This window comes from Cyrtonyx montezumae, unplaced genomic scaffold (genome assembly GCF_038088225.1).
Source record: "Cyrtonyx montezumae isolate F1298 unplaced genomic scaffold, pur_monq_1.0 scaffold_0, whole genome shotgun sequence".
Lineage (NCBI taxonomy): Eukaryota > Metazoa > Chordata > Aves > Galliformes > Odontophoridae > Cyrtonyx > Cyrtonyx montezumae.
In genome coordinates, this window is record NW_027071824.1 from 6411631 (window position 1) to 6434726 (window position 23096).

The window sequence follows — 23096 nt, forward strand, 5'->3', positions numbered from 1 at the left end:
AAAGGATTTGAATAGGAGCAACAAAATCAAGAAATCCAGAAGTGTTAGGATATGAATATACTATTTCATATGTTAGCAGTTCAAGAACCACACATTCTGCACTGTTACCATACAGAAAAAATATATAAGCATAAGTGATATCAAGGACATAGATCTAGACTTTCAAGCAGAGTTAGAGTTAACTCTTTTAGGCATTTGCTTGCTCAAAGAGAATAAATCCAAACTCCATTAAAGTCAATAGAAAATTCCATGAAATTAAATGATCTTTGGATTAAATCTAGCTTTCTCTTTGTTCATGTATAACTCATGTTCAATCAGATACTAAATGACGTTTTCTTGGGACTATTTGATATTAGGAATACTAGCTACCATGCATGATCAATAACTTTATCCTTTCAGACTCTGGATGCAATTTGCTCCAAGATGAACCTTCCATGGTTCATTGTCAAGGAGGAGAACTGAATATGGAAAAATGTTTTGGTCTCCATCAAATTTTTTGGGTGAAAAATAGTTCTGTAAGTGCAAAACATGTTCTAGGTTAAATTAATAATCTTGTTCAATTTTTGCAAATAATAACATCTTTTACATGGTTCATTGGTGGAATAGTGCTACTTGCTGAACTAACTTACAACTAAAAAAACTGGTAATTTTTTAACACAACTTTTTAACTATCTCAACTCTTATCTAAGCTTTTTAACATCATCTACTGCATCTTCTTACAAACTTGGCTTCCTCAGTATGCCTAATCAGAGTTTTTATCTCACAGATTTTTATGGAATACCACTATAGAGAAAATATGTGTAAGCTTTGACAAATACAGTGCTTTATTATGATTTGACAATTGTTCAAGTCTGAAGAATATCAATACTCATTAGCACAAGTTTATCATGTATTTTTTTGTTTAAAAAGTGAATATGTGGGATACTACAAAGTGTATTTTCTTTGTAATAAGGAATACTTCAATGAATTGAAAGCAAGCATAGCATTATCAATATATGTGCTCAAAGAAAACAAATAAAAATTAACACGTGTAAGAAATCTGTAAAGTAACTACTGATTTTTTAATAATAAAATTATTTGCTTTATACAGTTTGACAATAAAACATTTTCATATGACAAGGTAACTTATTGTTATTCTGATACTTCATTATGCAGTAGGCAGCAGTGCTGGTTCTAGCTATGAGATGCAAATTTGGTTGACAGTGCTCCTGCTGTCTGTATAAAGGTTAAAAATACACACATAAAATTGTTCCTGGCACTTTTGGAAAGGTCTTGAAGTGATGATTTCAGCAATATACAGATTTTCATAATTCTGCAGAGAACTGCATCATTTTACAAATTCACACTGACCTACATTTATTAATTTCATCAAACAACTGCATTCTAATTGCACTTCCACTGGAATTTTGTGATTCTTTGATGAGATAACCATAATAAAATTCTAATATTTACTAAACAAAAGAGCATCCTGGAAAATCAATAGTTGATCAATAGTACCCAGAGGGAGAACAAAGTTATTGTGATTTTAAATAGTTTGGACTCCAAATCATAAAATTCCAGGAAAACAGCAGTAGACAATCTTAGCATAAAAGGAGAAAACCTAAATCAGTGTTACCTTCCTGACTATCTATCATCCTCCTTGATCAAACAGAGAACATGAACTGAAAATGAAGTTAGTGGGACAACACTTTTGGTATGCAATGGTTTGCCATTTGATTTCACATTACACTGGTATATTTGAGAATACAATCTGACTTGCCATGATAATATTATTTTACTTTATCTATTACACTTGGGTAAAAAACAAGGTTTATATAGAGAGAGTGGCCCAAGATGTACAAGCAGTTTATAGAGAGATATATTTTTAAGGCAGAATTTTAACAGGGCACACACACTACATTCTTGCATTAGCTGTGTCAGACGGCTTGATCATCCTCAACCTAGTTCAGAATACTTGAATGAATATGTTCAGATTTACTGAGCAGGACAGAAAGGCTGTGTAACCCACTACTCCTCTCCACCATGATGTGTACTACCATGCTACGTGTCATGTTTGCAACTGTGCAGTCTTGCCCAGTGAAATCTGGGATAAACATATTCTCGAAAGTATATTATTTGTTCTGAAATATGTACCAGATTGTTTTATTCACACAACTGAAATTTAAACCAATAGTTGGCAATGCAGTGATAAACACTCATCTTTCTGCTGTGAAACACTGAGAGGATTTCAGAGAGCATTTGCTCAAAGTATAACAAAACTTAAAGTGATAAAGGTCCAGAAAGTACTTCTGTAGTTCGTCATTACTTTGCTAGGTAGATTTTTGCTAGTATAAAATTAAAACATCTACAGCACATTGTTTGCAGATATATGCATTAGTTTACACATGGACTGTGGCATTATTTTTAAACGGAAGGGCAGGTGTTTGCTTCTTTGTAATGATGAAATCCTATTGTTTTCATTAAGAGAAAACTTCAGAGTTTCTGTTTCAGAGCCTTCAGAGTAATTCTGGCATATGATCATTTTGTTGAAAAAAGGAATCATTTTAGCTCTGTCTTACACAACATCCAATGCTGAGACACATTCTTGCAAAAATAATATATATATGTTCTGTTGGGTGTTATAAAGCAGTGATTTGCCACAACATAAAGATGTATGCTACTTTCTAAAGTTTTCAACATTTTAAATGTTTGAAATAAAAGTAAATCAAAAGCTTAAATAATAGTTTTAACAGCTCTCAAACATCAGGAAAACAATGGATTATCCAAAAGATTCAGACAACAAGTACTACTTCTAAGTATTTCAAGGTATTATATTGATACAGCGCAGAGTTCTCTGTTAAGAATGGGCACTTACATCAATGTAATGCATATTTATTGTACATTTGTTCAAGTGGCCTTTTACTCTCGAAACCATAATACTCAGCAAAATAACCTGTGTTCACACATGCATCCTGAATGTCCTCATGACCATTTTGTAAACTTAAAAGAAGCAATAGGAGCAATTGTCATTGCACTCCTTTTTGTTTATAGAGTATCAAGGAAAAGCAGAAATCTACACTAATAGTATTCCTGGAGATATAATGACAGTACATAAATGGCTGAAGGTTACTGAAGAGTGCTGATTGGAGTTATAAAGTGAAAGTCAGATCTCCATTGCATCAGTGGGCATTTTCTCTCACAAAATTATCACTATAAAGGAAATTACTGACCCTGTACAAACAGTTTACAAACAATGTGGGCTAGTGACAATCAAATTATGATACTAATAGTCAGCTATCTGGGGAGCCTTTGGGCTGAAAAACCTACTTTCCAGCCTACCTGCAATTGCTTCAAAGAGATTGGAGTAGGTTGCATTTAGGCTTGTTATATGTGATCTCCGTTGGATAAATGGTATAACGAAACTTATTTCTACCAATAGAATATGCACAAGCACACATACTCTAGATTTTTAAAGATCGGAAAGTATGTTTAGAACCATAGTAACTAACTCTAGGCCTGAGGACCTGAGAGGCAGCTTGCACCCTTGGATACTCAGTGTACATGCACATCCTGACAGGATCTCTTGATTAAAATGTTTGATCTCAAGTTGCAGTGCAACAGATGTTCCACGGGGCAGACAGTTATTAGGGCTATGAAGACTAATAAACACCTATCTCAAAACTAATTATATCAATCTGTTTGATGACTTAACAATGACATGTCTCTTTCAGATTTGGAGGACTGTTACTGGTTTGTCATTGCAGCACAAAACATACTATGGATTCAATCATTATTAATTTTAAAGAAAAAAAAAATCATAACACCTTAAAATCCCATTATCATTTGTGCAGAGTAGAACACATTCTGCCCATCTTTCTTTAATCACACAGCATACATTGCCAATGGAATTAGGCGACATACCAGTTCAACTGTCAAGGTCCACAGTGTGATCAATATGCTATGTAGGAAGTGTGATGAAAACAGCAGTGAAGGGCATACAGTGAATGAACACCTTGTGCAGATCAGGAGATCAGGACACAGCATGTATCAGCTGATACGAAAGAACAGACTGATGTACCCTTCTTATCCTTCCAATTTCCACTGCTGCACAGTTACTCAACAGAGTGCAATGGCTTTTGAAGTTACTGGAAACAGTCACTTTATAAATAAAAAAGGGAATGTTGTCCTTAATTCATCATACAGAATCTTCTAATTAAGGTTTCAACTCATAAAGGATTTTTTCCTTACACCTATTTATAACCTAACAGGTTATTTAACTTTCTGGAAATATGTAAAATTAACATACCAGTCTAAATATTTTTCCTTGTGTATACAAATCCTTAGGCTGATTCTAATTCCTACTTGCTAGCAACATAAAATGCTGTATAGTTGAAAAACATCTTTGTAAAAGGCATGATTTAAACACCGAAGTTTTGTTAGCTTAACTATTTTGATTCAAAGTTTTAAACCCACCCATTCTGGATGTGGCATAAGAATATGTACTGTACTGAATTTTCTGTTGGTTGAGGAATTGTATCCAAGTATACTGGTTCAACTTTATTTCTGCTCAGGCTTATACTAATAGAGCTAACCATAAAAGACAGAAGTAAGCTATGGACAGGCATTCATTTTTCAAATGGGTGCTTGTCATGAAAAATCAGCCTGATTACTCTAAATAGTGAAATTAGTAATTAGGGGTAACAAAGCTGATTTGGCCCTGAATGGATTACAGAGCCTTGACACACAAATTATTGTAATGGTAGTCGAGTAGCAGTGGTCATTTCTAGCACAATGTCAGGGCTAAGCTGCTAAGAGAGCTGTCATGTTCTTAATTTTTCCAGCAACACATGAATGAAGATGTCTAAAGATAGCCAGCTACCACTGAAAGTTCTCAGTGAATATAATATGAAAGTGTCTGCTACTTTTTGTCATTGCAATTCCCAGAAGACTGTGTATGCTACCATGTGCACAGTAAAACTACAGAAAAGCACACTGTTACACTATGCAGTTGCAGCTAAGTTGTTCCCAGTACAAGAACACACTCATTTAAACTGTTACCTTTCTGGTGCAGTGCAGAACAATATATACACATATATATTCTTTTTACCTTACGACATGGCAGTTGGCAACATACACAATATTCAACACTAGGTGATTTAAAAACACATTATAACTTATACAGGCCATAGCTAAGTTGATTTTCCTTCACAAAGTTTTAAGCAACAATTTGATGGAGCGGCCTACTGACTGACTCACATTTTTTACTTACTTTGATATTTAAAAGTCTGCATATGTGTGGTATACATTGTTCACATTAAATAGGTCTTACAATGACAAGACAGAGAGAGCTTTTATATACTGATTCATTACATAGAGCACATCAGTAATGCCAAATCTCACAATACTGTAATGATTTTCACTGTACCTGATGACTTTCTCAAATTCCCAAATAAATTTGTGTATAGTTTGTTTCCACCTGAGCATCTGTGATATCATTTCTTATAAATCGGAAAACATTATGAAAGATAACACAGGGAACTATATTTTTAATGTAACAAATGCATTTGGGGAGAGATCTGACATTTTAAAGTACTGTAGTTCTACTCATACGTAGCGCAATTCAAAGCAGTGCTTAATTAGCAATATGAAATTGTCAGCTAGATGCCAATTATTCAGAAGTGCTAGAATATCATATCTAATATTACCTTGAAAATGTTATGTAATCAAGATTTCAAAAATCAGTCATTTTTTAGGTGATAAGACACTCAGAATTAGTCTATTATCTGAAATTTTGTTTCTTCTATATAAAACAGAGTACAGTCAATGAGAGATTTAGGCATCCAATTACTCATGCCTAAGGAGAATTTCGGATGTTTAGGTTTTATTGTCTATACCTAAGAATATAATTATTTTACTCAGAGTACTAGATCCTTCCTTGAGTAAATAAGTCCAAAGGTGAATGGTGGTGAGGCCTCCAGCTACACAGTACAAGCAGGCTTATGAGTACTGGATCACTTCGAGTATCATGCAGATCAGATCAGTCTGTTAGATGAAGCTGTGATTTTTTTCAATTAGCTAGTAAATTGGACAATAAAAGAATAGCCTAATTGGAGAAAAAAGGTTGAAAATGTTGCTTTTGTTAAACACTCTTGTGCTGCTTTGTTTGGAAGACAGGAGGAACTGTGAAGTTCAAGGTAAGAGAACTGGGATTTAGCTTCACTGTCAAGGATAAACAGCTTAATGGATTCATGTAATTATCCCTACAAGGTGAAGAGTATGAAGAGTTTGAAAGGAGGATAACAATAGGGAAAAGGTTTGCATGGCTTAAAAAAGAGTCATGCTCACAGCATGAGGAACCATACTATGGCTTGTAGAGTGGTAGGATGAGTAGGATTCATAGAGCTGAAGCTTTTCTATGATCCTGTGATGAAAAGATATATGAATTAATACACAAACTGACAATCCATCAGAATAAAAATGTCAGTTACTTTCATTTCTTTATCAAACAGAAAACAAAAAAAGTGACCACATTAATGCATGGATTTTGGATATTAAAGGAGTTTTCAGTCTTCAAGAGGAGGAATTAAAAAAAAAGAAATGGTTCCAACAAGAAATTTGAGCAATCCAATTGAGAAATATGGGATGTAAGATAATTAACTTCTGTAGTGGAATACAAACGGTATTTTCTGTCTTTTGGAGATATCAAATCAAACTAGACTGAGTTTAACCAAAGGTTACTGGACTAAAATAAATATTGTTATAAATTTGTTGCTGATGGATATGATGTTGATGGATCTGAAGTTAGACTAGACCATCTGATTCAGAATAGAAGAGTATTCTGAGCATCACTAGAAGAAAAAAAATCAAACTTGACCATCAGTAGAGCAAAAAAGCCAAACTTCTATGATTTTATAGGAGAAAAATGTCATGCTTTTTGATTTTCTTTTGTGTCTTTAGAAAACAGAAAAACAAGCTAAATTTCAAGAGACTGCAAAAGATCTATGTGCAAATCAAGTACTCACTAACGAACCTCTACATGAAAATACATATGAGATGGGCTATTTGGATCATGCAGAGCAAGGTTTGTTACTTAGCCTTTTGCACAAAAATTGCTTTAGTGAAAAAAAAAATATCCACTTTTCTAAGGTAAAAAATATACACATTTAAATTTTATGCCTCACTATTAACCTTAAATTTGCACACCAAAAGAAACACTTTTTTATAGTGACAAATATATTGCCTTAAATAAGTTGAGTAAATGGCATACAAAACATCATTTTTCTAATGTCATAAACAGATGACATTTCTTGTTCTCCAAAATGCCCATGAAAATACATTGATACACTTTCACAAGAGTCCTTAGTTTTCAAGTGGTAGAGCTCTTCCCAGATAACTGAGTATAGCCTGTATATAGATGGCCTGTCATGTCTCTACAATTAGATAAAACCAGAACTGCTATAACTTAATCAGTTACAAACTGAAAATTGTATTTTGAAAATCAAGTTTATTAATATGTAATCTTTAGGTAATCATATTTATGCTCCTAATTTACACAATATTTATAGTATTCTACATGTCCTTGAAATAGGGAACAGGGACAATAGACTATGAAAAAGTGGCCTAGCTGCTGGAGTTCATAAATTTTGTTCAGCTTTAGATGAGTTCAAAGAATTGCCATGTAAGAAAAGCCTTACAGAGGGAATTTATCTGATTATGGCAGTAATAATTACCCAGCTGTTTATTGCAGATAGAGAAATAATTCATGTAGGCAATAGGCCGTGGTGGCAATGACACTCCGCATTTAGTAACTATGCAAACTGTTCACTTCTAATTAACCAAGCTAGAGGATGCCCTTATTAAATGTATAAACTAAAAGTGCCTTCCTGACAAGTGATGAATTGTTACATTGCACAAACTCTTGCCATAGAATTACTGGAGTGAACTTGGGGCTTAACTTCATTAAGAGATCTTGTGGGATAGTTAAATGAGGATGGACAGCATAACAAGACCTACCTGACAGTCAATGATATGTTAGAGCTTAATGAAACTGTACCTCTTCCCCTTTTCTACTTATTTTACAGCAAAGATCCTCCTTCAGTTAAAACATAAAACCGTGAAGCCTGCCCTGTAGGACAATATGAAATGCTAATATTTGTCAGTCTGTAGAAAATGTTTTATAACATCTAAGTAATTTTAACTCACCCAGTTCAAAATAAATGCAGTTCAACAACTGAATGTCAGGACTTAAAATTTCTTTTGATAAATTCAGATTAAAAATTTTGCTTTGGATACAGGTGAAATGAACCTTAATATTTAACCTGTTTATCCATATGATGAGCTTACTGCTGTACAGAAATACATGAGAAAATATAGTCTTCATATTTTTAGAGTACATTCTAACTGACCACTTACATTACCTAGGTTATACAAGTTTATCTGCAAAACTTGTTCTACATTACACAGAACTGGCTAAAATATGATAAGATCACCTTCATCACTTACTCAAGAGAGACTTCTATAGAACAAGACCTGCTTGAGGGGTGTCTAGCTGCATCTGCACTGGAAACATAGCTATTTAGCTCTCTGATAGTGGTTCCCACTTTATTCTCAGTACAATCAGAAACTGTTTTTCTATGGAGTTAAAACAAGATATTCGTTGCTTTATAGCTTTAGGCAGTTCATTTCAATTTCATGACCGAACTAAAATAGAAAAAACTTCAACTAAAATGTCTTTGTTTGCAAAATGCATTATTGAAAGCATATAGGAATATAAGCACATATGCTGTATAGTACCATTTATATATGCAACTATAACTATATATTAACTATATGCAAATGTAAGGGTAGGTAAAGGGAAGACCTGAAAATAGGTTAACTTATCATGGATTTCTCTTTATGCTCTGAATCTGTGCAGAGTGATAGATTTACTGACAACACATTTAAGAAGGATCAGCAATTACAATATACATGACTGTAGATAATCTAACTAGATGTACAATTTAAAATTATTCTCTTAAAGATTTTCTCTTCTTTAATTCTCACCTATGTTAATGCAACCATCTTGATATTATTCAATGGAAACCAGATCAAATCACAGAGAAGATCATCAGTGATTCTAGTTTCATGTTTTTTATCACATCTAGTAACTATAGCTAAAGTTCCCTCAAGATTAATATTCAAATGAAAGAAAGCACACTTGTCACTCATATCTGTTTCTATGGCTCCAAAAGAAAACTGACAGGACGTGTTTACATTCAGAAAATTCTAATTACAGGCAAATAACTTAGAAACTATAATCTATTTTCTTTAAATATCTTCGAAGTAAAGGAAAAGAAGATGGGTTGAAGATAAATTAGATAATTAAGCATAAAGTGAAATACAACATTACAAAAATGAGCTTTTTATTGTTTCAAGAACTCCAAGGAGCTGTCTGAAAGGCTTTGGCACTAATTGAAAATAGAGTAGAGAATCAATTGCTTCTGCAGTCAATGAGGAGGAACATTTTAATTGAATTATAAGATAATATATACATTCTTCAAAATACTTTGACACTTGAGAAAATAGCCAGCACCTGGACTTATCTTTATCAGAAAGAATCAGATAGATGGAGGCTGAAAAAGTTATCCTCATATTAGTATGAAAACAAATTATGTATTTCAAGCCCTCTTTGTGGAAAACAGCAATACCTCAAAAGTTTCAAGAAGCAAAGTGCTTGTCATGTTAAAAGTAAATGAACCTCTGTATTGCTCCAGTAATGAAGAATAAACTCAATACTCCCACTTTTTTCCATGCTAAAGAACACAAATATTTGCAGAAAAGCAAATATTTGTGTTCTTTAGCATGGAAAAAAGTGATTGGATTGTGATTGGATTAGATCACCAGCAACGTACAACAGTACTGTATTCCACTGTTTGATAATATTATAAAAAACCAGACCGTATGCAGAATTTGTAATATATGTATTGCCATGTAAGTGATGCTTATCATTTTGCATTATCTATTTATCTGGCATTATGTGAGGAAACTTTAATGATGACTGTGATACTAAATCTGCTGATAGAACAGCTAGTCAAACTTGGATGAAAGTCACTCATGGGGGCCACACTTGAGACTTTTTCACTACAAGAGCCAACAAGAAAAGAAAGTAAAATTTGGTGTCAATCTTCCCAGTGTGTGATATTCATGAGTTAACGGTGTTTACATACACTATAATACATGATAAAACCAGACTCATGTCTTAGTTTGCTATATGTAAGTCAGTGTTAATTCAATAGCAAAAAAAGACTAAACTACTCTCCTTTATTATAAAACCCCCTATACCAGCACTTTGCCACTGATTTGCTAGTTTTCTGATAGTGCTATCTTACTGAGTTCTATAAGTAGGAAAAAAAATAGTGCCATTCATCAGCAAAAGGAGCACTACATCCCCAAATCTTATCTCTAGCTGCACACCTGACATACAGTAAAGTTGCTTTACTGTAGTTTAAAGGCCAGGGTGTAGATAACCTTAGACAGAGAACTGTAAGTTAATCACACAGTTGGACAACTGACATTATCCATAAATTATTTTGATATAATGGCACCAGCATGCTAATCTATGTGATGTCCATTTGCTTACCATGGATTGGAAGCTGCTTCAAATAAAACAAAATTCTAACATATCATGTGGACTTATAGTCTATGCTAATTGCGTTTGGCATATTTCCCCTTGTTAGAATTTTTCCAAGTCTTAGAGATGTTAAATGTAGCTTTAAGAATGCTTCAAAATGAAGTATTTTTCCTCAACATGAAATATAGCAATTTTAATGAGAAAAAATTGAATTAATTTTAATACATTTATTTATGCAACCATCCAATTAATCTATATTCAGACAGAATACAGTATGCATTGGCACTTACTCAAATATGAATGGTTGCTACATATGAAGAATTATTGCAAAATTCTACATAGTAAAATTCTGTAAAAAACTAAAAATAAATTTATACTATATTTCCTAATTGGTTGGTTTAGAAGTTCCTAAAATCAGACACAGTGGTGTTAAGTGCCAGGACACGAGGCAGTGGACACAAAGTGGAACACAGGAAGTTTCCTCTGAATGCCAGGAAGCCCTCCTTTACCATGTGGGTGATGGAGCATTGCTACAGGTTGCACAGAGAGGTTGTGGAGCCTCCTTCTTGGATATATTCTGAAGTTCCCATGATAAAGTCATGGTCAACCTGCTTTGGGTGGCCCTGGTTGAGAAGAGGGGTGGGACCAGACAGTGTCCAGAAGTTCCTGCCAACCTCAGCTATTCTGTGACTCTGAAACCTTGTACAAATTTCAGAATTTAGGACTAAGAAAATCATTTCAAAGTTACAGTGAAGCTAAACAACACAAATGTAAAGAAAAACATGAGGATGCCCCTATGAAGGTAGAACTTTGTGTTCAAATCAATTCTTTTACCAGCTGTCAAGGGATTCTTTGAATCACTTCTTGTCTTAACAACTAAGGACTTCAGGAAGACCCTACAGATGTTAAACTTATTGCCCTTTATTATTTTATTTATTATTCAGTCAGTCTGGGAGCTAAAACTGACAGCTATCTCCAGTTCTCACAAAAACAGCGTCTTAAGATAGGATAAGCAGTCTGTTACGGTGAGCAAACTCACACATAATATGACTATTATTATTTAATTATATTTTAGGTCAATTTCTGTTAAATCAATTTCTGTTTTAACTTAATTACATCCCTCTCTGGCTTTAAACTGGGGCAGCTTCTATTAAGTTTACTTTCTCCTGGGACTTTCACAGTAAAGACATATGATAAAGGTCCAGATACTAAATGAGGGCAGCTATTAAATAAGGCCGGCTTGTATTAAAGCTACAAGGTAAAGATGTGGCTATTGGCTGAGAATACCCCCTGCTAAAAAAATGTCTTGTAGGGGGAAAAACAAAAAACAGAAAAAAAACCAACAGGGAAAGAGGAGAGAGAAAGCAGCAAACTTTGTTCAGTAATTCCTATAAGATACCGGGTTGTAAACTAACAGAATGTCCAAAATTCTACAATAACTTCCTGTGAAGTTTTTGTTAGTCAGGAAAAAGTGGGTGGTAATTCTGTATCTGTACAGGCTTCTCCCTAAAGGCAGGAGAGAAAACAAAGCACAACCACTGGTTCTAGAGACCATGACGTAAAACAGAACCTTGAAAGGATCTGCAATGTCATTCCAGGTAGTTGCTGATAAATAAAAAACCTATTAGCATTTTTATAGAAGACTAAGAAATATACTGCAGTACAGTTTAGGACTACACCATACTTTCAAAAGGAATGCAGCTTAAACAAACTTTTGAAATGACAAGCTTTTAGTATGTGTTTTTTAATTGGTTGGCTGTTTTTATATACTATGGAAGTTCTATAAATTAGTTTATTTTTTACTGTGGTTCTAGTACTATTTGTGAAGAATCTTAGTTCTTTACTTTCACAGTCACAGCACTAATTCATATAGTCTGATGAATGCAGATGTTACAAATGATAAAATAATTTCATTGCTTCATGTAAAAAGGTTCTGTTGTTTCTTGGTATTCTTGAGTTTTGAAAGACTCAAAGGCAGCTTAATCTGAGTTCCCAAGTGTAACAAGGGACTCTGCCCATTAACATGCACATTTCCATAATGCCGAAGCTGGAATAAAACTCAGCCAGTTCTTAAATGTGTACCTTTAATTTCAGACTATTCCTGCTGGTTTTTACAATGTAAATTGCCATTTGATAGGTACAGAGATACCTATTAGCAATGAAGTTATACTCTTCCTTTTGATGCACTAGGGGGATGGAAATATGCAGAGAAACCCTCCTCCATCTTGTTCAGTATTCCTAGTAGGAAACACACTGGGACACCTTGGGGCCAAAGCAGTTGGCAGCAGCTTAGCCCAGTGACAGTAAAAATCTGTTTGGCTGAGGGCCTACACCTGATCTTCACTGAGCATCTGTTAGATTTAATCAAAAGAATGTTGAAGATAATATATGTATTAGTTTTCCAATATACCTGAGCAAAAGAGTACTGCAGCAATTCTTGGTTGGACTTGAGAAGTGAAGATTTTTTTAAACTGAAAGTATATGGTCTATTTGACCAAATTTTAAAGAAAACTCATTTTTATCTGCATTTTTTAATGCAAGACAGATTATTTTTTAAAATCTGAAAATTAAAAATGATTTTCATAATTTCAGAAGGCAGAATTCAAATTATCAAAATATCAATAAACCAATAGCCAAAAAAGAGATCATACAGGCCAATTTTGACAGTTTCATGTAACTAAAATAATACCATTGACCTTACCTGTTGAAGAAAAGCAGCACATCGATTAAAAGATCTACACAACTATAAGCACAATGTTTTTTCAATGAACTGAGACAAATATTAGGGAATTTGATGAGCACATGAAAGTACAAAAACACAGCAATCTGTATACCCTACAAAGATCTATTGTGGGTATGGGAAGATAAAATATAAAGTTCCCAACAATGTGGGAAAGACGAGAAGAAACAGAGGAGGAACATGTAGCTATGACAGTTCTAGATGGAAATCTAAAGAAACGAATATATATTGCAGCTATTAGGAGAGTCACAATTAATAATGTCCAAACTAGCCTTTCTTAAGGATTGCCCACACTTCCTCTGTTGAGAGTCTTTAGGCCTAATGAGGTTCTGATGCGCTGTGAATGTTCTGGTTCTTAAACCAATGCATACAGAATCCACATGAGCCTTTGTTTTACAGACCTGCTCTTCACAACACAAGTCTTTTTGTTGCCTTAAATAGCCTTTGATCTTCCTTCTATAGTGCAAAACCACCAATGAACCAGCATGAGAAGCAGGGATACCAGCACTGTGGCGTTTTAACTTATTCCCAAATGATTGCAAGCAAGAGTATAGGTAAATAACAATTAAAGTCAATTAATATTCACATAGTGGCTCACGAACATAACTTAGATTCAAATATACACTTTAACTCTTTGTCAATAACCAATTTTCAAAACAAATAATAAAAAATCCAGTTCAACAAATCACATTTATAGCATAATCTTCTACTAGTTTTGAATATAGGTGAAGATGCAAATTCTGTTTGATTAACCTGGTACTAATCTAGAGTATTTCCACTTAATTCAAAGAAATTAGAATTCATAGCAGTCGAAATGAGGACAGAATGTGACACAACATGCGTAGGCCTAGAATTAAAGAGAGCGATGACTGAAACATACACATATATTTGATAATGGAAGGGATCCTACACTTAAAGAAATACTTTTAATTAGGAACATATTTTTTTTTCCAAGTAAAAGAAAAGGAAATTAAGGTTCTACCACATGGAGTTTTTATCTTTACCTGACCAACTCATTATTCAGAGAAATGGCTTCCAGGTATTTCTTCAGTGCATAGTAATTATGGATATATTTTCGGACGTAATATCCTCTCCATCTTTTCTGAATCTACAAGAAATAAAAACTTGTTTTGTATATTTCAAATTGAAAGATTTTATGTGTATAAAATAACTAGTGTATTTCCAGAAGAATAGGATGCCCTTAAAAGCATTATCAAGAAGATGCACCACTACCTTTAAGTGAAGAAAATGCAGGTAAGGTGTAACATATTGTAGTTAAATGGTGATATGAATTTACTATTAAATGCCGACATTAACAAATAATATCAAATTTTAAGTAACTGTTTATGTTGCATCTGTTTATGTCGTTAAGAAACATCTGCTGCTGCCAGTTGCATTACTTCATGTCAGAATGGTAAAAGAAGCTGATAAAAGAAGTGGTGCCTGTTTCCCAAGTTACAGCATACATCATCTACTCAGTCATCCACTTCACAACACTTCTGTTACACTCTTTTTTTACTCTGGATATGTAGTAAACTCAGAGGAAGCCTCCCAGTAACTCAATGAATGAGGATTTCTGAAAACATCATTTACAAACTGTCCATCTTTCCCATATAAAATGATGTGTGTCTGTTTGTTACACATTAATTAGAACATTCTCACAGAATACTATTCCTTCTGCCTAACAGACGAAGCTTAAACCAGAAGAGGAAACCTCTTTATCTGTAGTTAGTCATGATATTGCAGTAATAACAGAAATTATGTAGTGTCCTCCATGAGAAAGAATTCAGCCTGATGCATATTAAAATGCTTCAGTTTCAAAAGACAGTTCAGCATCACTCTCCACAAGTATTTAGATTAACAAAACAGCTTAAACCTTCTCTCATACCTGAAAATACTAATTATGATGATTCTGAAATAATTACAGATTTGATAGCTGTATACTCTGTAGAAAGGGAAGTATTAATTATCACTACTGCCATTTGCTAGTCATATCTATCCCACTTTACTGTATCACATGTACTGAAGCTGGTGGAAAACATCTTTTCAGTCATGCTGAGTGCTGTTTCCAGTCTTCATTTTCTGTATTGTATCAGATCAGTGTATTTTGTATCAGTACATCTCAAAAATAGATTCTTTAGTTTCTTCTTTGTATTGTTTCTTTCGCTTTGAAATGTATCTCAACATTAATTTCTCAATTTCCATGTTCAGATCTGCCTTACTATATTCCCATTCCAACTTGCATCTCACGGCCTTTGCAGCTTTGAAATCTTTAGAGACATAACAGCAGAATGGCAAAAAATACTAAATTAAAAAAGAGTCTGAGGTCTTACTATCGAAGAGCAATCCATTGATAGAAGCAATCTATCTTCACCAGGTGCATTGAAAAGAACATTCAAATTTGCCAAGAGTTCTCCTTTTCCTCTGTGTCTCTGGGTACTAAACATTTTAAGAAATGCAACTCTTAGCTATATTTACAAGGAATGTTTTTCTTGTTTTCCTTTTGCATCTACTGTTCTCTTTCTAGAACCTCAGAACCAAGCTATGACTTTGTATGTGGAGTAAATCCCCTTTTTGCTACTTTGTTTTTGATGCTGTTAATTTTCTTTCCCTAACTTTTATTCCAAAGTAGCCTAATGCAAAAGTTGCAGAAAGGGAATCATGTATTGCTGCGCTTGATTTGGGAAAGAAAGCAAGGGAAAAAAAGCTGCCATTTGCCCAAACCACAAATCAGACTTTGCTCTGAGTGACTTCATCTTCAAGTCTTGGCAGAGCTCTTAGGAAACAAGTAAAATTGTCTCTACTCCTTCCAGTTCCTTTACAGTCAAAATCCATATCACTAACTGTGATAACTGACAAAAGTTACTGCGATTTTGCAACTGCTGCCATTTTTTGTGCTGAAAAAAATAACATAATGAAACCATCTATATGAAGGTTAATTAACAACTGCATAATTTTAACTGATGATACCTAGTGGTACAGTTATGATTATCTCTCTATGTAAGATGCAGTTAAGTATCACAGGAAAGCTTTCAGTAAGTCTTTGAGTGATATGTCACAAAAAAAGGTAAAATTATTCACTAAAGGTATGAGGAACAATAGTTTATTCACTTTCAGTGTTAGTATTCCCTTTGTGCATCACCATGCTTTTCCTCTCTTAGATGAGACTCAAAACTAATATAAAAAGCTGATTTTTTCTTTTACATGTGTTGTTTCTCTGATTTTAATAAAGAAAAGAGTTAAGCTCTTGATATTGATATAAATAAATGTTATGAAATCAGCTGAACATGTGAGCAAGAAATTTTCATACCAAAGATGCTCTCTTTGCACAAAATTGTAGTGAATTTCATAGTCTTTACAAGTCCCTTTCTCATACACAAGTGCAGCGGGTTAAAAAGGGATATAGAAAGAGGAAAGAATGAGTATGTCTTCAGAGATGTGGGATTAAGCAAAATCCTTTGCATGTGAATAAGGATCTTAGCTTTGTTTCTCTGTTTGGCTTCAGTATTTCTCAACAAGAGTAACTTGGCGCCCACATAGCTCATTAATGCAGGATTATAGTCCCTTTGAAACTATTTCTGACAGTCTTCACCTTCCAGCTATAAATGCAGAACTGGGTATTTGTGGGTTAAAGGATCAAAACTCTAACTGAAAGACAAAAGAGTAAAATTGTATAAACCTATAATTATCTCCAATAGGCTCAGAGCACCAATTAGACATCACATTCTACCTTTATTTACACCACTTTCTCACTAGAATGACCTCGCTGAATGAATCACAGAAAAGAGACACTGCATTACATCACAAATTATGCTATATAAGTTGCTCCAAAAGTTATGCCTCCTACCTATTTCCATAGAAATTACAACAGCTATAAAAAGCATAATAAAATTACTTGATAGAGTAAATTTGCAGCTACAAAACACCATTTTTCAATGTGATCACTATCACTAGCTATGCATTTTCACCAGTGATGAACAAGGGCCTGCGTGCTTTGTTCGTAAATATCTGCATGGCCATCCGGTATGCAGCTTATCCTTCACATCACTGCCACCACTGCTGAGACTTATCACCCACCATCTCATTGTGCTCGCAGCCACTGTTTGGTCTCCATAAACGTGTGTCAAGCATTGGTGAATGTCAATGGATAACATTTTTATCACAGGGTGGAATTCAATTCCACCTCTTTGGTTCATATGCACTTCCATATCAGACGTCATTTTGTCAGACTACGTCCCTGCTGCCATCTGTCTCACATCAATGGAATCTAAAGAATATTGGTGGGAAGGTTCAACCACTACTGCCATATCACCAAAATCCACCTCTGCTATCATGGGCTAATATAATAAAATTACTTAAAGAGCAGCACTTTTTGATTTCTACTTCACTAGTTATATGTGTCAGAAATCGGAAGACTGAAGCAACACATTGATGCTGATGATGCTCTTGTATTGTGAACACTTATAATGTGCTTGTGTACTAAATGTTTGCTTTTATAATAAAGGACAAGCATTATTTAGATAGAAAAGCAACATCACAGTTTGATTCCTACTGTCTTTCATCTGTTTGGGCTGATGAAACATGGACAGTGTGGGCAACATTTTCCAAACAATGACATCATAGCAGCTTTGAAACAGTGTGTCAGCTCCTCCAGGGCAGATTTTTACGAGCATGGTATCCAGGCTCATCTTCATTGCTTGCAAATACACATAGATAATGGTGGTAACTATGTTGAATACTTGTAGCTAAGAATTTGTTCTAAAACTGTTAGTTTTACTGTAGTTTCCAGGGAAATAAACAGGAGGCATTACTTTCAGAGTGACTTATAATGTATTACAACTATATTTCTTTTTAATTCCAAGGTGAATGTTTTAAAATTTCTTGGAAAAAAAGAGGCAAGTGTGTATGCCCTTCAAAGTAATTAGCAAGTTTCAACAGTGATTGGTACAAAACAATTATTGTCATTGATCAGCACTGAACAGATAATTTTAAACAAAGTCATTGTGTGCTCAGCAGATTACAGCTTGTTAACGGGCAAGTTCTAAATGACCTCTTAAGCTAGTCAAATCAATGATGCATATTCCTCATTAAGTAACATCAAAATGTAAGTGGTCTTATAAATAACGTTTATTTTAAGCACTAAAACAAATGGCAAAACCTTGATATATCAAAAGCCATCTGCTCATGAAAATATTTTTTTCCCAGGGATTATTTCTGCAACTGAAAATTTATGGCATCTTAAATCTTTTAGGAGGGAGAATCATGTTGCAAAGTAGTGCTCAAAAGTAAAATTAATTAAAACAAGTTCTTTCTTTTAACTTACAAGGGTAAAACTGACAGTTCTGGTCACAAGTAAATGAAATACAGGGAGACAGGGACATAGTCTGAGTTCAAAACTATAAGTGCATGTAATAATTTTAATATCAAAAAGTGTCTTTCCAACCAGTGACTAGAAATTAGAATAAATCATTTAGTAATATCATGAGGCAAAAGTGGTCTAATACAAAAATATACACAGTTATTGTTATATTTTCAGAACACTGAGGCATATTAATTGTGAATCTAGTCCATTATGTGTGAACGCCAGTCACTGCTGGCTTAGGAAATTCAAATTCTGGCCATACATTTTCCTTGCACAAACTCAACAGGCCTCAGTTGCTGTTGTTTTGCTGTATTTCAGTTAGTTCTTCAATAACCATATAATGGCAAAAAACACATTCAGTGTTTCAGAATTGTAGCATTTTAAATCTGCTCTGCAATAGATATAGAAAGATGAGAATTGGATTCTGATAGTTGCAATGAAATAATGGTCTGTTCTCTTGTTTTCTGATTTAAATTTCCATTAAAGAAAAGGACAACTGAAAAAATGCTACTTTGAAGATTTATATCACCTAATGATTCAACATTATATTTCCATTACAAATGAATGAGAACACATTCAATTTGAAAAATGAAAGACCAAATGCAAAACACTAGTTGACTAGAATACATAATTACCTTTGAAATTTGGTCTTCAAGTGCCTTCTAAAAGTACATAGCTAACTTTCAAGAGAGGACTTGCACCATATGCTTTCCCACTGATTTCAACTGCATGAGTACATAGCATTTACCCTCTGTGGAATACTTGCAACCCAGCTAACTAAAGAATAAACTAAAGCAAAAAAGTACATTTTTGAACATTTAGATTGCTGTAAAACAACATTAGCTCTCTAAGATGCACGAAATGTAAGATTGTCTCTTGTGCTTTTGATAGAAACATTACCAAGTCAAAAACCTGACAGGAACCTAATGACACAGCTTTTGATTCTGAGTTATCTGGGAGACAAGAAATGCCACAGTTCTGGGGATCTTTCCGATTTATAAGAATCTCTCTGGGTTAATCTCCCTACATCTAGTAGAACCAAAACTGAAAGATGCCTTGCCTGAAGAGATCCAGGCCACAGATTAAAGCAGGTTATTTTTCGTTTGTTTGTTTTTGTTTTGTTGGTTTTTTACTCCACAAAATAAAAGAATTAAGGGAGATGAAAAGATTTCATCCCAAGAATTATCTCATGTCCTTGCCTTGTTTGCTTTATTTGTTCCAATATGGTTCCAAAGTTCAGGAAAAAATGCTAATTTCAATTCAATATGTTTTACAGCTTTCCCATGACAAACTGTATATTTATTAAAGTTCAAGGGCTGTTTACCCACTTCTTCATCTAGCAGAAATCACTCAAAATACCATCAGTGACATCAAAGCAGCTCAAACCAATGTTTGGCAACAAACTCATCCTGTACAAAGTAACTCATCTGAGATTCGATGCATCATTTGTAATGTATTAATGAAGGAATAAACAAAGCTACTTTAATGAACATTAAACTTCTATTGTTTGTCAGAATTTTAAATAAACGTCTACATTTGTAGGAATACTCCCAGAAAGAATGCTTGTTTAATCATCATATGTGGTAATGAACAATGAACATTTAAATGGGGCAAGACACACACAGATGCCTTCATTTCAGCTACAGTTTTCAAATACAACCCAGACTACTGAGAGTAACTTTAATTTTTAACTACGTACTATTTCCTGCTGTTGCCATCAGCATATCAATCAAGTGTGTATTATTCTGGTTTGCTCATTTTATTAAAAGCAAATTCGGAGCACAATTGACTTTTCATTTGTTTAACAAGTGAAGAAATATTTACCCTGACAGCCATTTCATTGTAGAAATTCATCTTCATAATAGAATATGCTGTCTGTGAATCAAGGAAAGAAAAAAAAGATGGCATATATTTCAGTTAACACAAAGACAGTGCTCCTATTTTTACATATAAAAGATAAGAATCTTTATACATAATACATAATAAGAGTTCTAGGCTTAGAGAGAATAAAATCAAACTTTGTATTGAAGAGATAGGCTTCCTAATACATAATGCAGGCTTAACCAGAAAAATCTATGGTAGTCAAACTAGGAGCTAATGGAGATATATGATCATAAAATGCTCTCCGCTGAGTTTGATAATCAATGGTGCTCTACTGAGAGTAGAATAACAAAGCAGAAATATTCACAAGTGCTGGTGACACATAGTATTGTATGATTTATTCACTGGGGTTCTTTTAGCCAAAACTCACAGAAACATAAAAGGAATTCATATTTCAAGACGTCTGGTTTAATGAAAAATTCAAAGAAATGCTGTCTTCAGTCGAAATCGTTCAAGGATACGGATGCAGTGATGGAGCAAAATTGTGCCTTCCAACCATCTGTACTAAATGTTATGTACTTAGCTGTCTCCCGAGTAATCCTTGGGAATTTTGTTTCATTTAATATTCATTTCAACATCATAAAATCATAAATACAATGATACCATGTTACAGTGAATCCCCTGATATAGAAAACATTTCCTGAAGTCCTGGTTTCCTTCCAATAAAGTAGAGTTCCTCTCATAGTGAATGAACCCCTATTATACTAAGCAATCACTTGGCAGCATAGGTTATTTTAATGGATACATCACTTTAAACTAAGCTTTCACATCTGTTCCGCCCTCTAATTACAAATGCAAAATGAACATAATTCACAATTGTATCATAAAAAGTAAAATATAAGTACTTGGAATGCCAGAGTATGTCCTTTGTTTAGCACAACATGCAGCTTTTATGTTTTTCTCATGTTTTAGACACAAATCAAAGGCAAAAGTGCTTTCCCCTGATATAGTGATTTTCTCCCCCATGGCAAACAGGAATTCACTATAAAAGGGTTTCACTGTAATTAGTGTTATTTGAATTGCCTAGTCTGATCCAAAGCAAATTGTCTGTGGAGAGCAGCAGGACTGGATTATTTATCAACAGTCTGGGCAATTAAGAAACAGTTGGCTGCAATATGTTATTTACAAATGAACACAATGATGCTACTTCATTTTAAATTCTCTTTCTTCATTACATTAAGCAAGGCATAATTCCTGCAGTTTAATTAAGGTGCATTTTAAATGCTTACTTTAATATCATACCAATCTACTAGTAATAGATACAGGAGTAAATATATTTCCTATATGAAAGAAAAATGCAAAACCGCAGAATCTCCAAACAAAAAAAAGTTCCACTTATATATACACATATGCAAAAATATATTTATACATATTTATCAATTTGAGGGAATCACAGTTCCAAATGTATGAATCAGAATAAATAGCAGGCACAATCTTCACTATTCCCTACATAACTGCTTTCTAAGTGATGCTAACTGTCGATATTGGAATGAAATGATGTATTCCACATCTAAATGTGCTCTTAAACTTCAATTAAATTGATATAATTTTGCTTTGCAGCTCATCTTTTCTTTGGAAGAGAACGTAAGAGTTGCAGTCCCACCAAATAGCTTAAATATGATAAGGGGTTTCTCTCCATCAGAGATTAAATTAAACACTTTTTTGTTTATTTTTCTCATATTGATGGCCTTGAGCACTTCAGTCTGAATCCACTCTAATTCACTGCAGAATCTATCATCACTGTACTCTTTATGTCATTGGTACTGAAAGAAAGCAGGACCATTTTCCCTCTGAACTTAGTGCTAAGTACTGAAGAGCTCTCCAAATGCATGGAGATGCCATTTATAGGGATCTAGACTGCTAATACACACCTTACATAGGTGTGACAAATCTGTGCCTTACACTACCACTACTCAACAATATCACTCGTAGCAGAAAGGGAATTACACATTCCTGCTTTTAGTCAGTGTCGCTCTAAATCACAAGTCAGTCAAATGGAGAATTGCTCAGATCACTTTGTTTCAGTTTGCTTCTCCTGCAAATTCTTATCTAATCTTGGTAAGAATACAACACACTAAACTCTGCTTTTAAAAGTGGCAGATAATGTGTTTATCTCTATTCACAAAAACATAAACATTATTTTGTGCTTCAATTCAAGTCTGTACTTTTTTTTATGTTCTTCCCAGTAAACAGAATACTGTCTTTGATAAGGTCCTCCTATCCACAAGACACCTGCTTATGTTCACTTTTCTCATGTTTAAGTGCAATTTTGTGTAACTCTGTGATCATTTCTTCCTATCATATCACTGGGTGCCAATTCCAAGGCTACATTTTCAGGATGACTCTCCGAGAAGAACTATCTCACTATACCATCTACATGAACAACCTCAGTCTGACTACATAGATAGTGTTTGCATCTCTCTTTGAGGTTTATGAACAGACGTCCCTATCAGTTTACTCAAAAGGCTATGACTTCAAAACTGAATCTTTTTGTGTATGAACTGCTGCACGATGCTTAATCTTTC

At 34.0% G+C, this 23096-nt stretch overlaps 1 protein-coding gene across 4 annotated transcripts in view; it reads right to left on the reverse strand.

The window, feature by feature from the left end:
- The window catches only part of SPATA17 (spermatogenesis associated 17), a 161527-nt gene that overhangs the window by 130079 nt on the left and 8352 nt on the right, over positions 1-23096 (reverse strand). For 3 of the 4 annotated variants that reach the window (XM_065745477.1, XM_065745315.1, XM_065745228.1), the window contains exons 4-5: positions 20515-20565; positions 14333-14436 (exon numbers count right to left, since the gene is read on the reverse strand). In XM_065745477.1, coding sequence (XP_065601549.1) covers positions 14333-14436; positions 20515-20565 — 155 coding nt within the window. The remainder of the gene's footprint in view (positions 1-14332; positions 14437-20514; positions 20566-23096) is intronic. The other variant, XM_065745400.1, reaches the window with a different exon arrangement.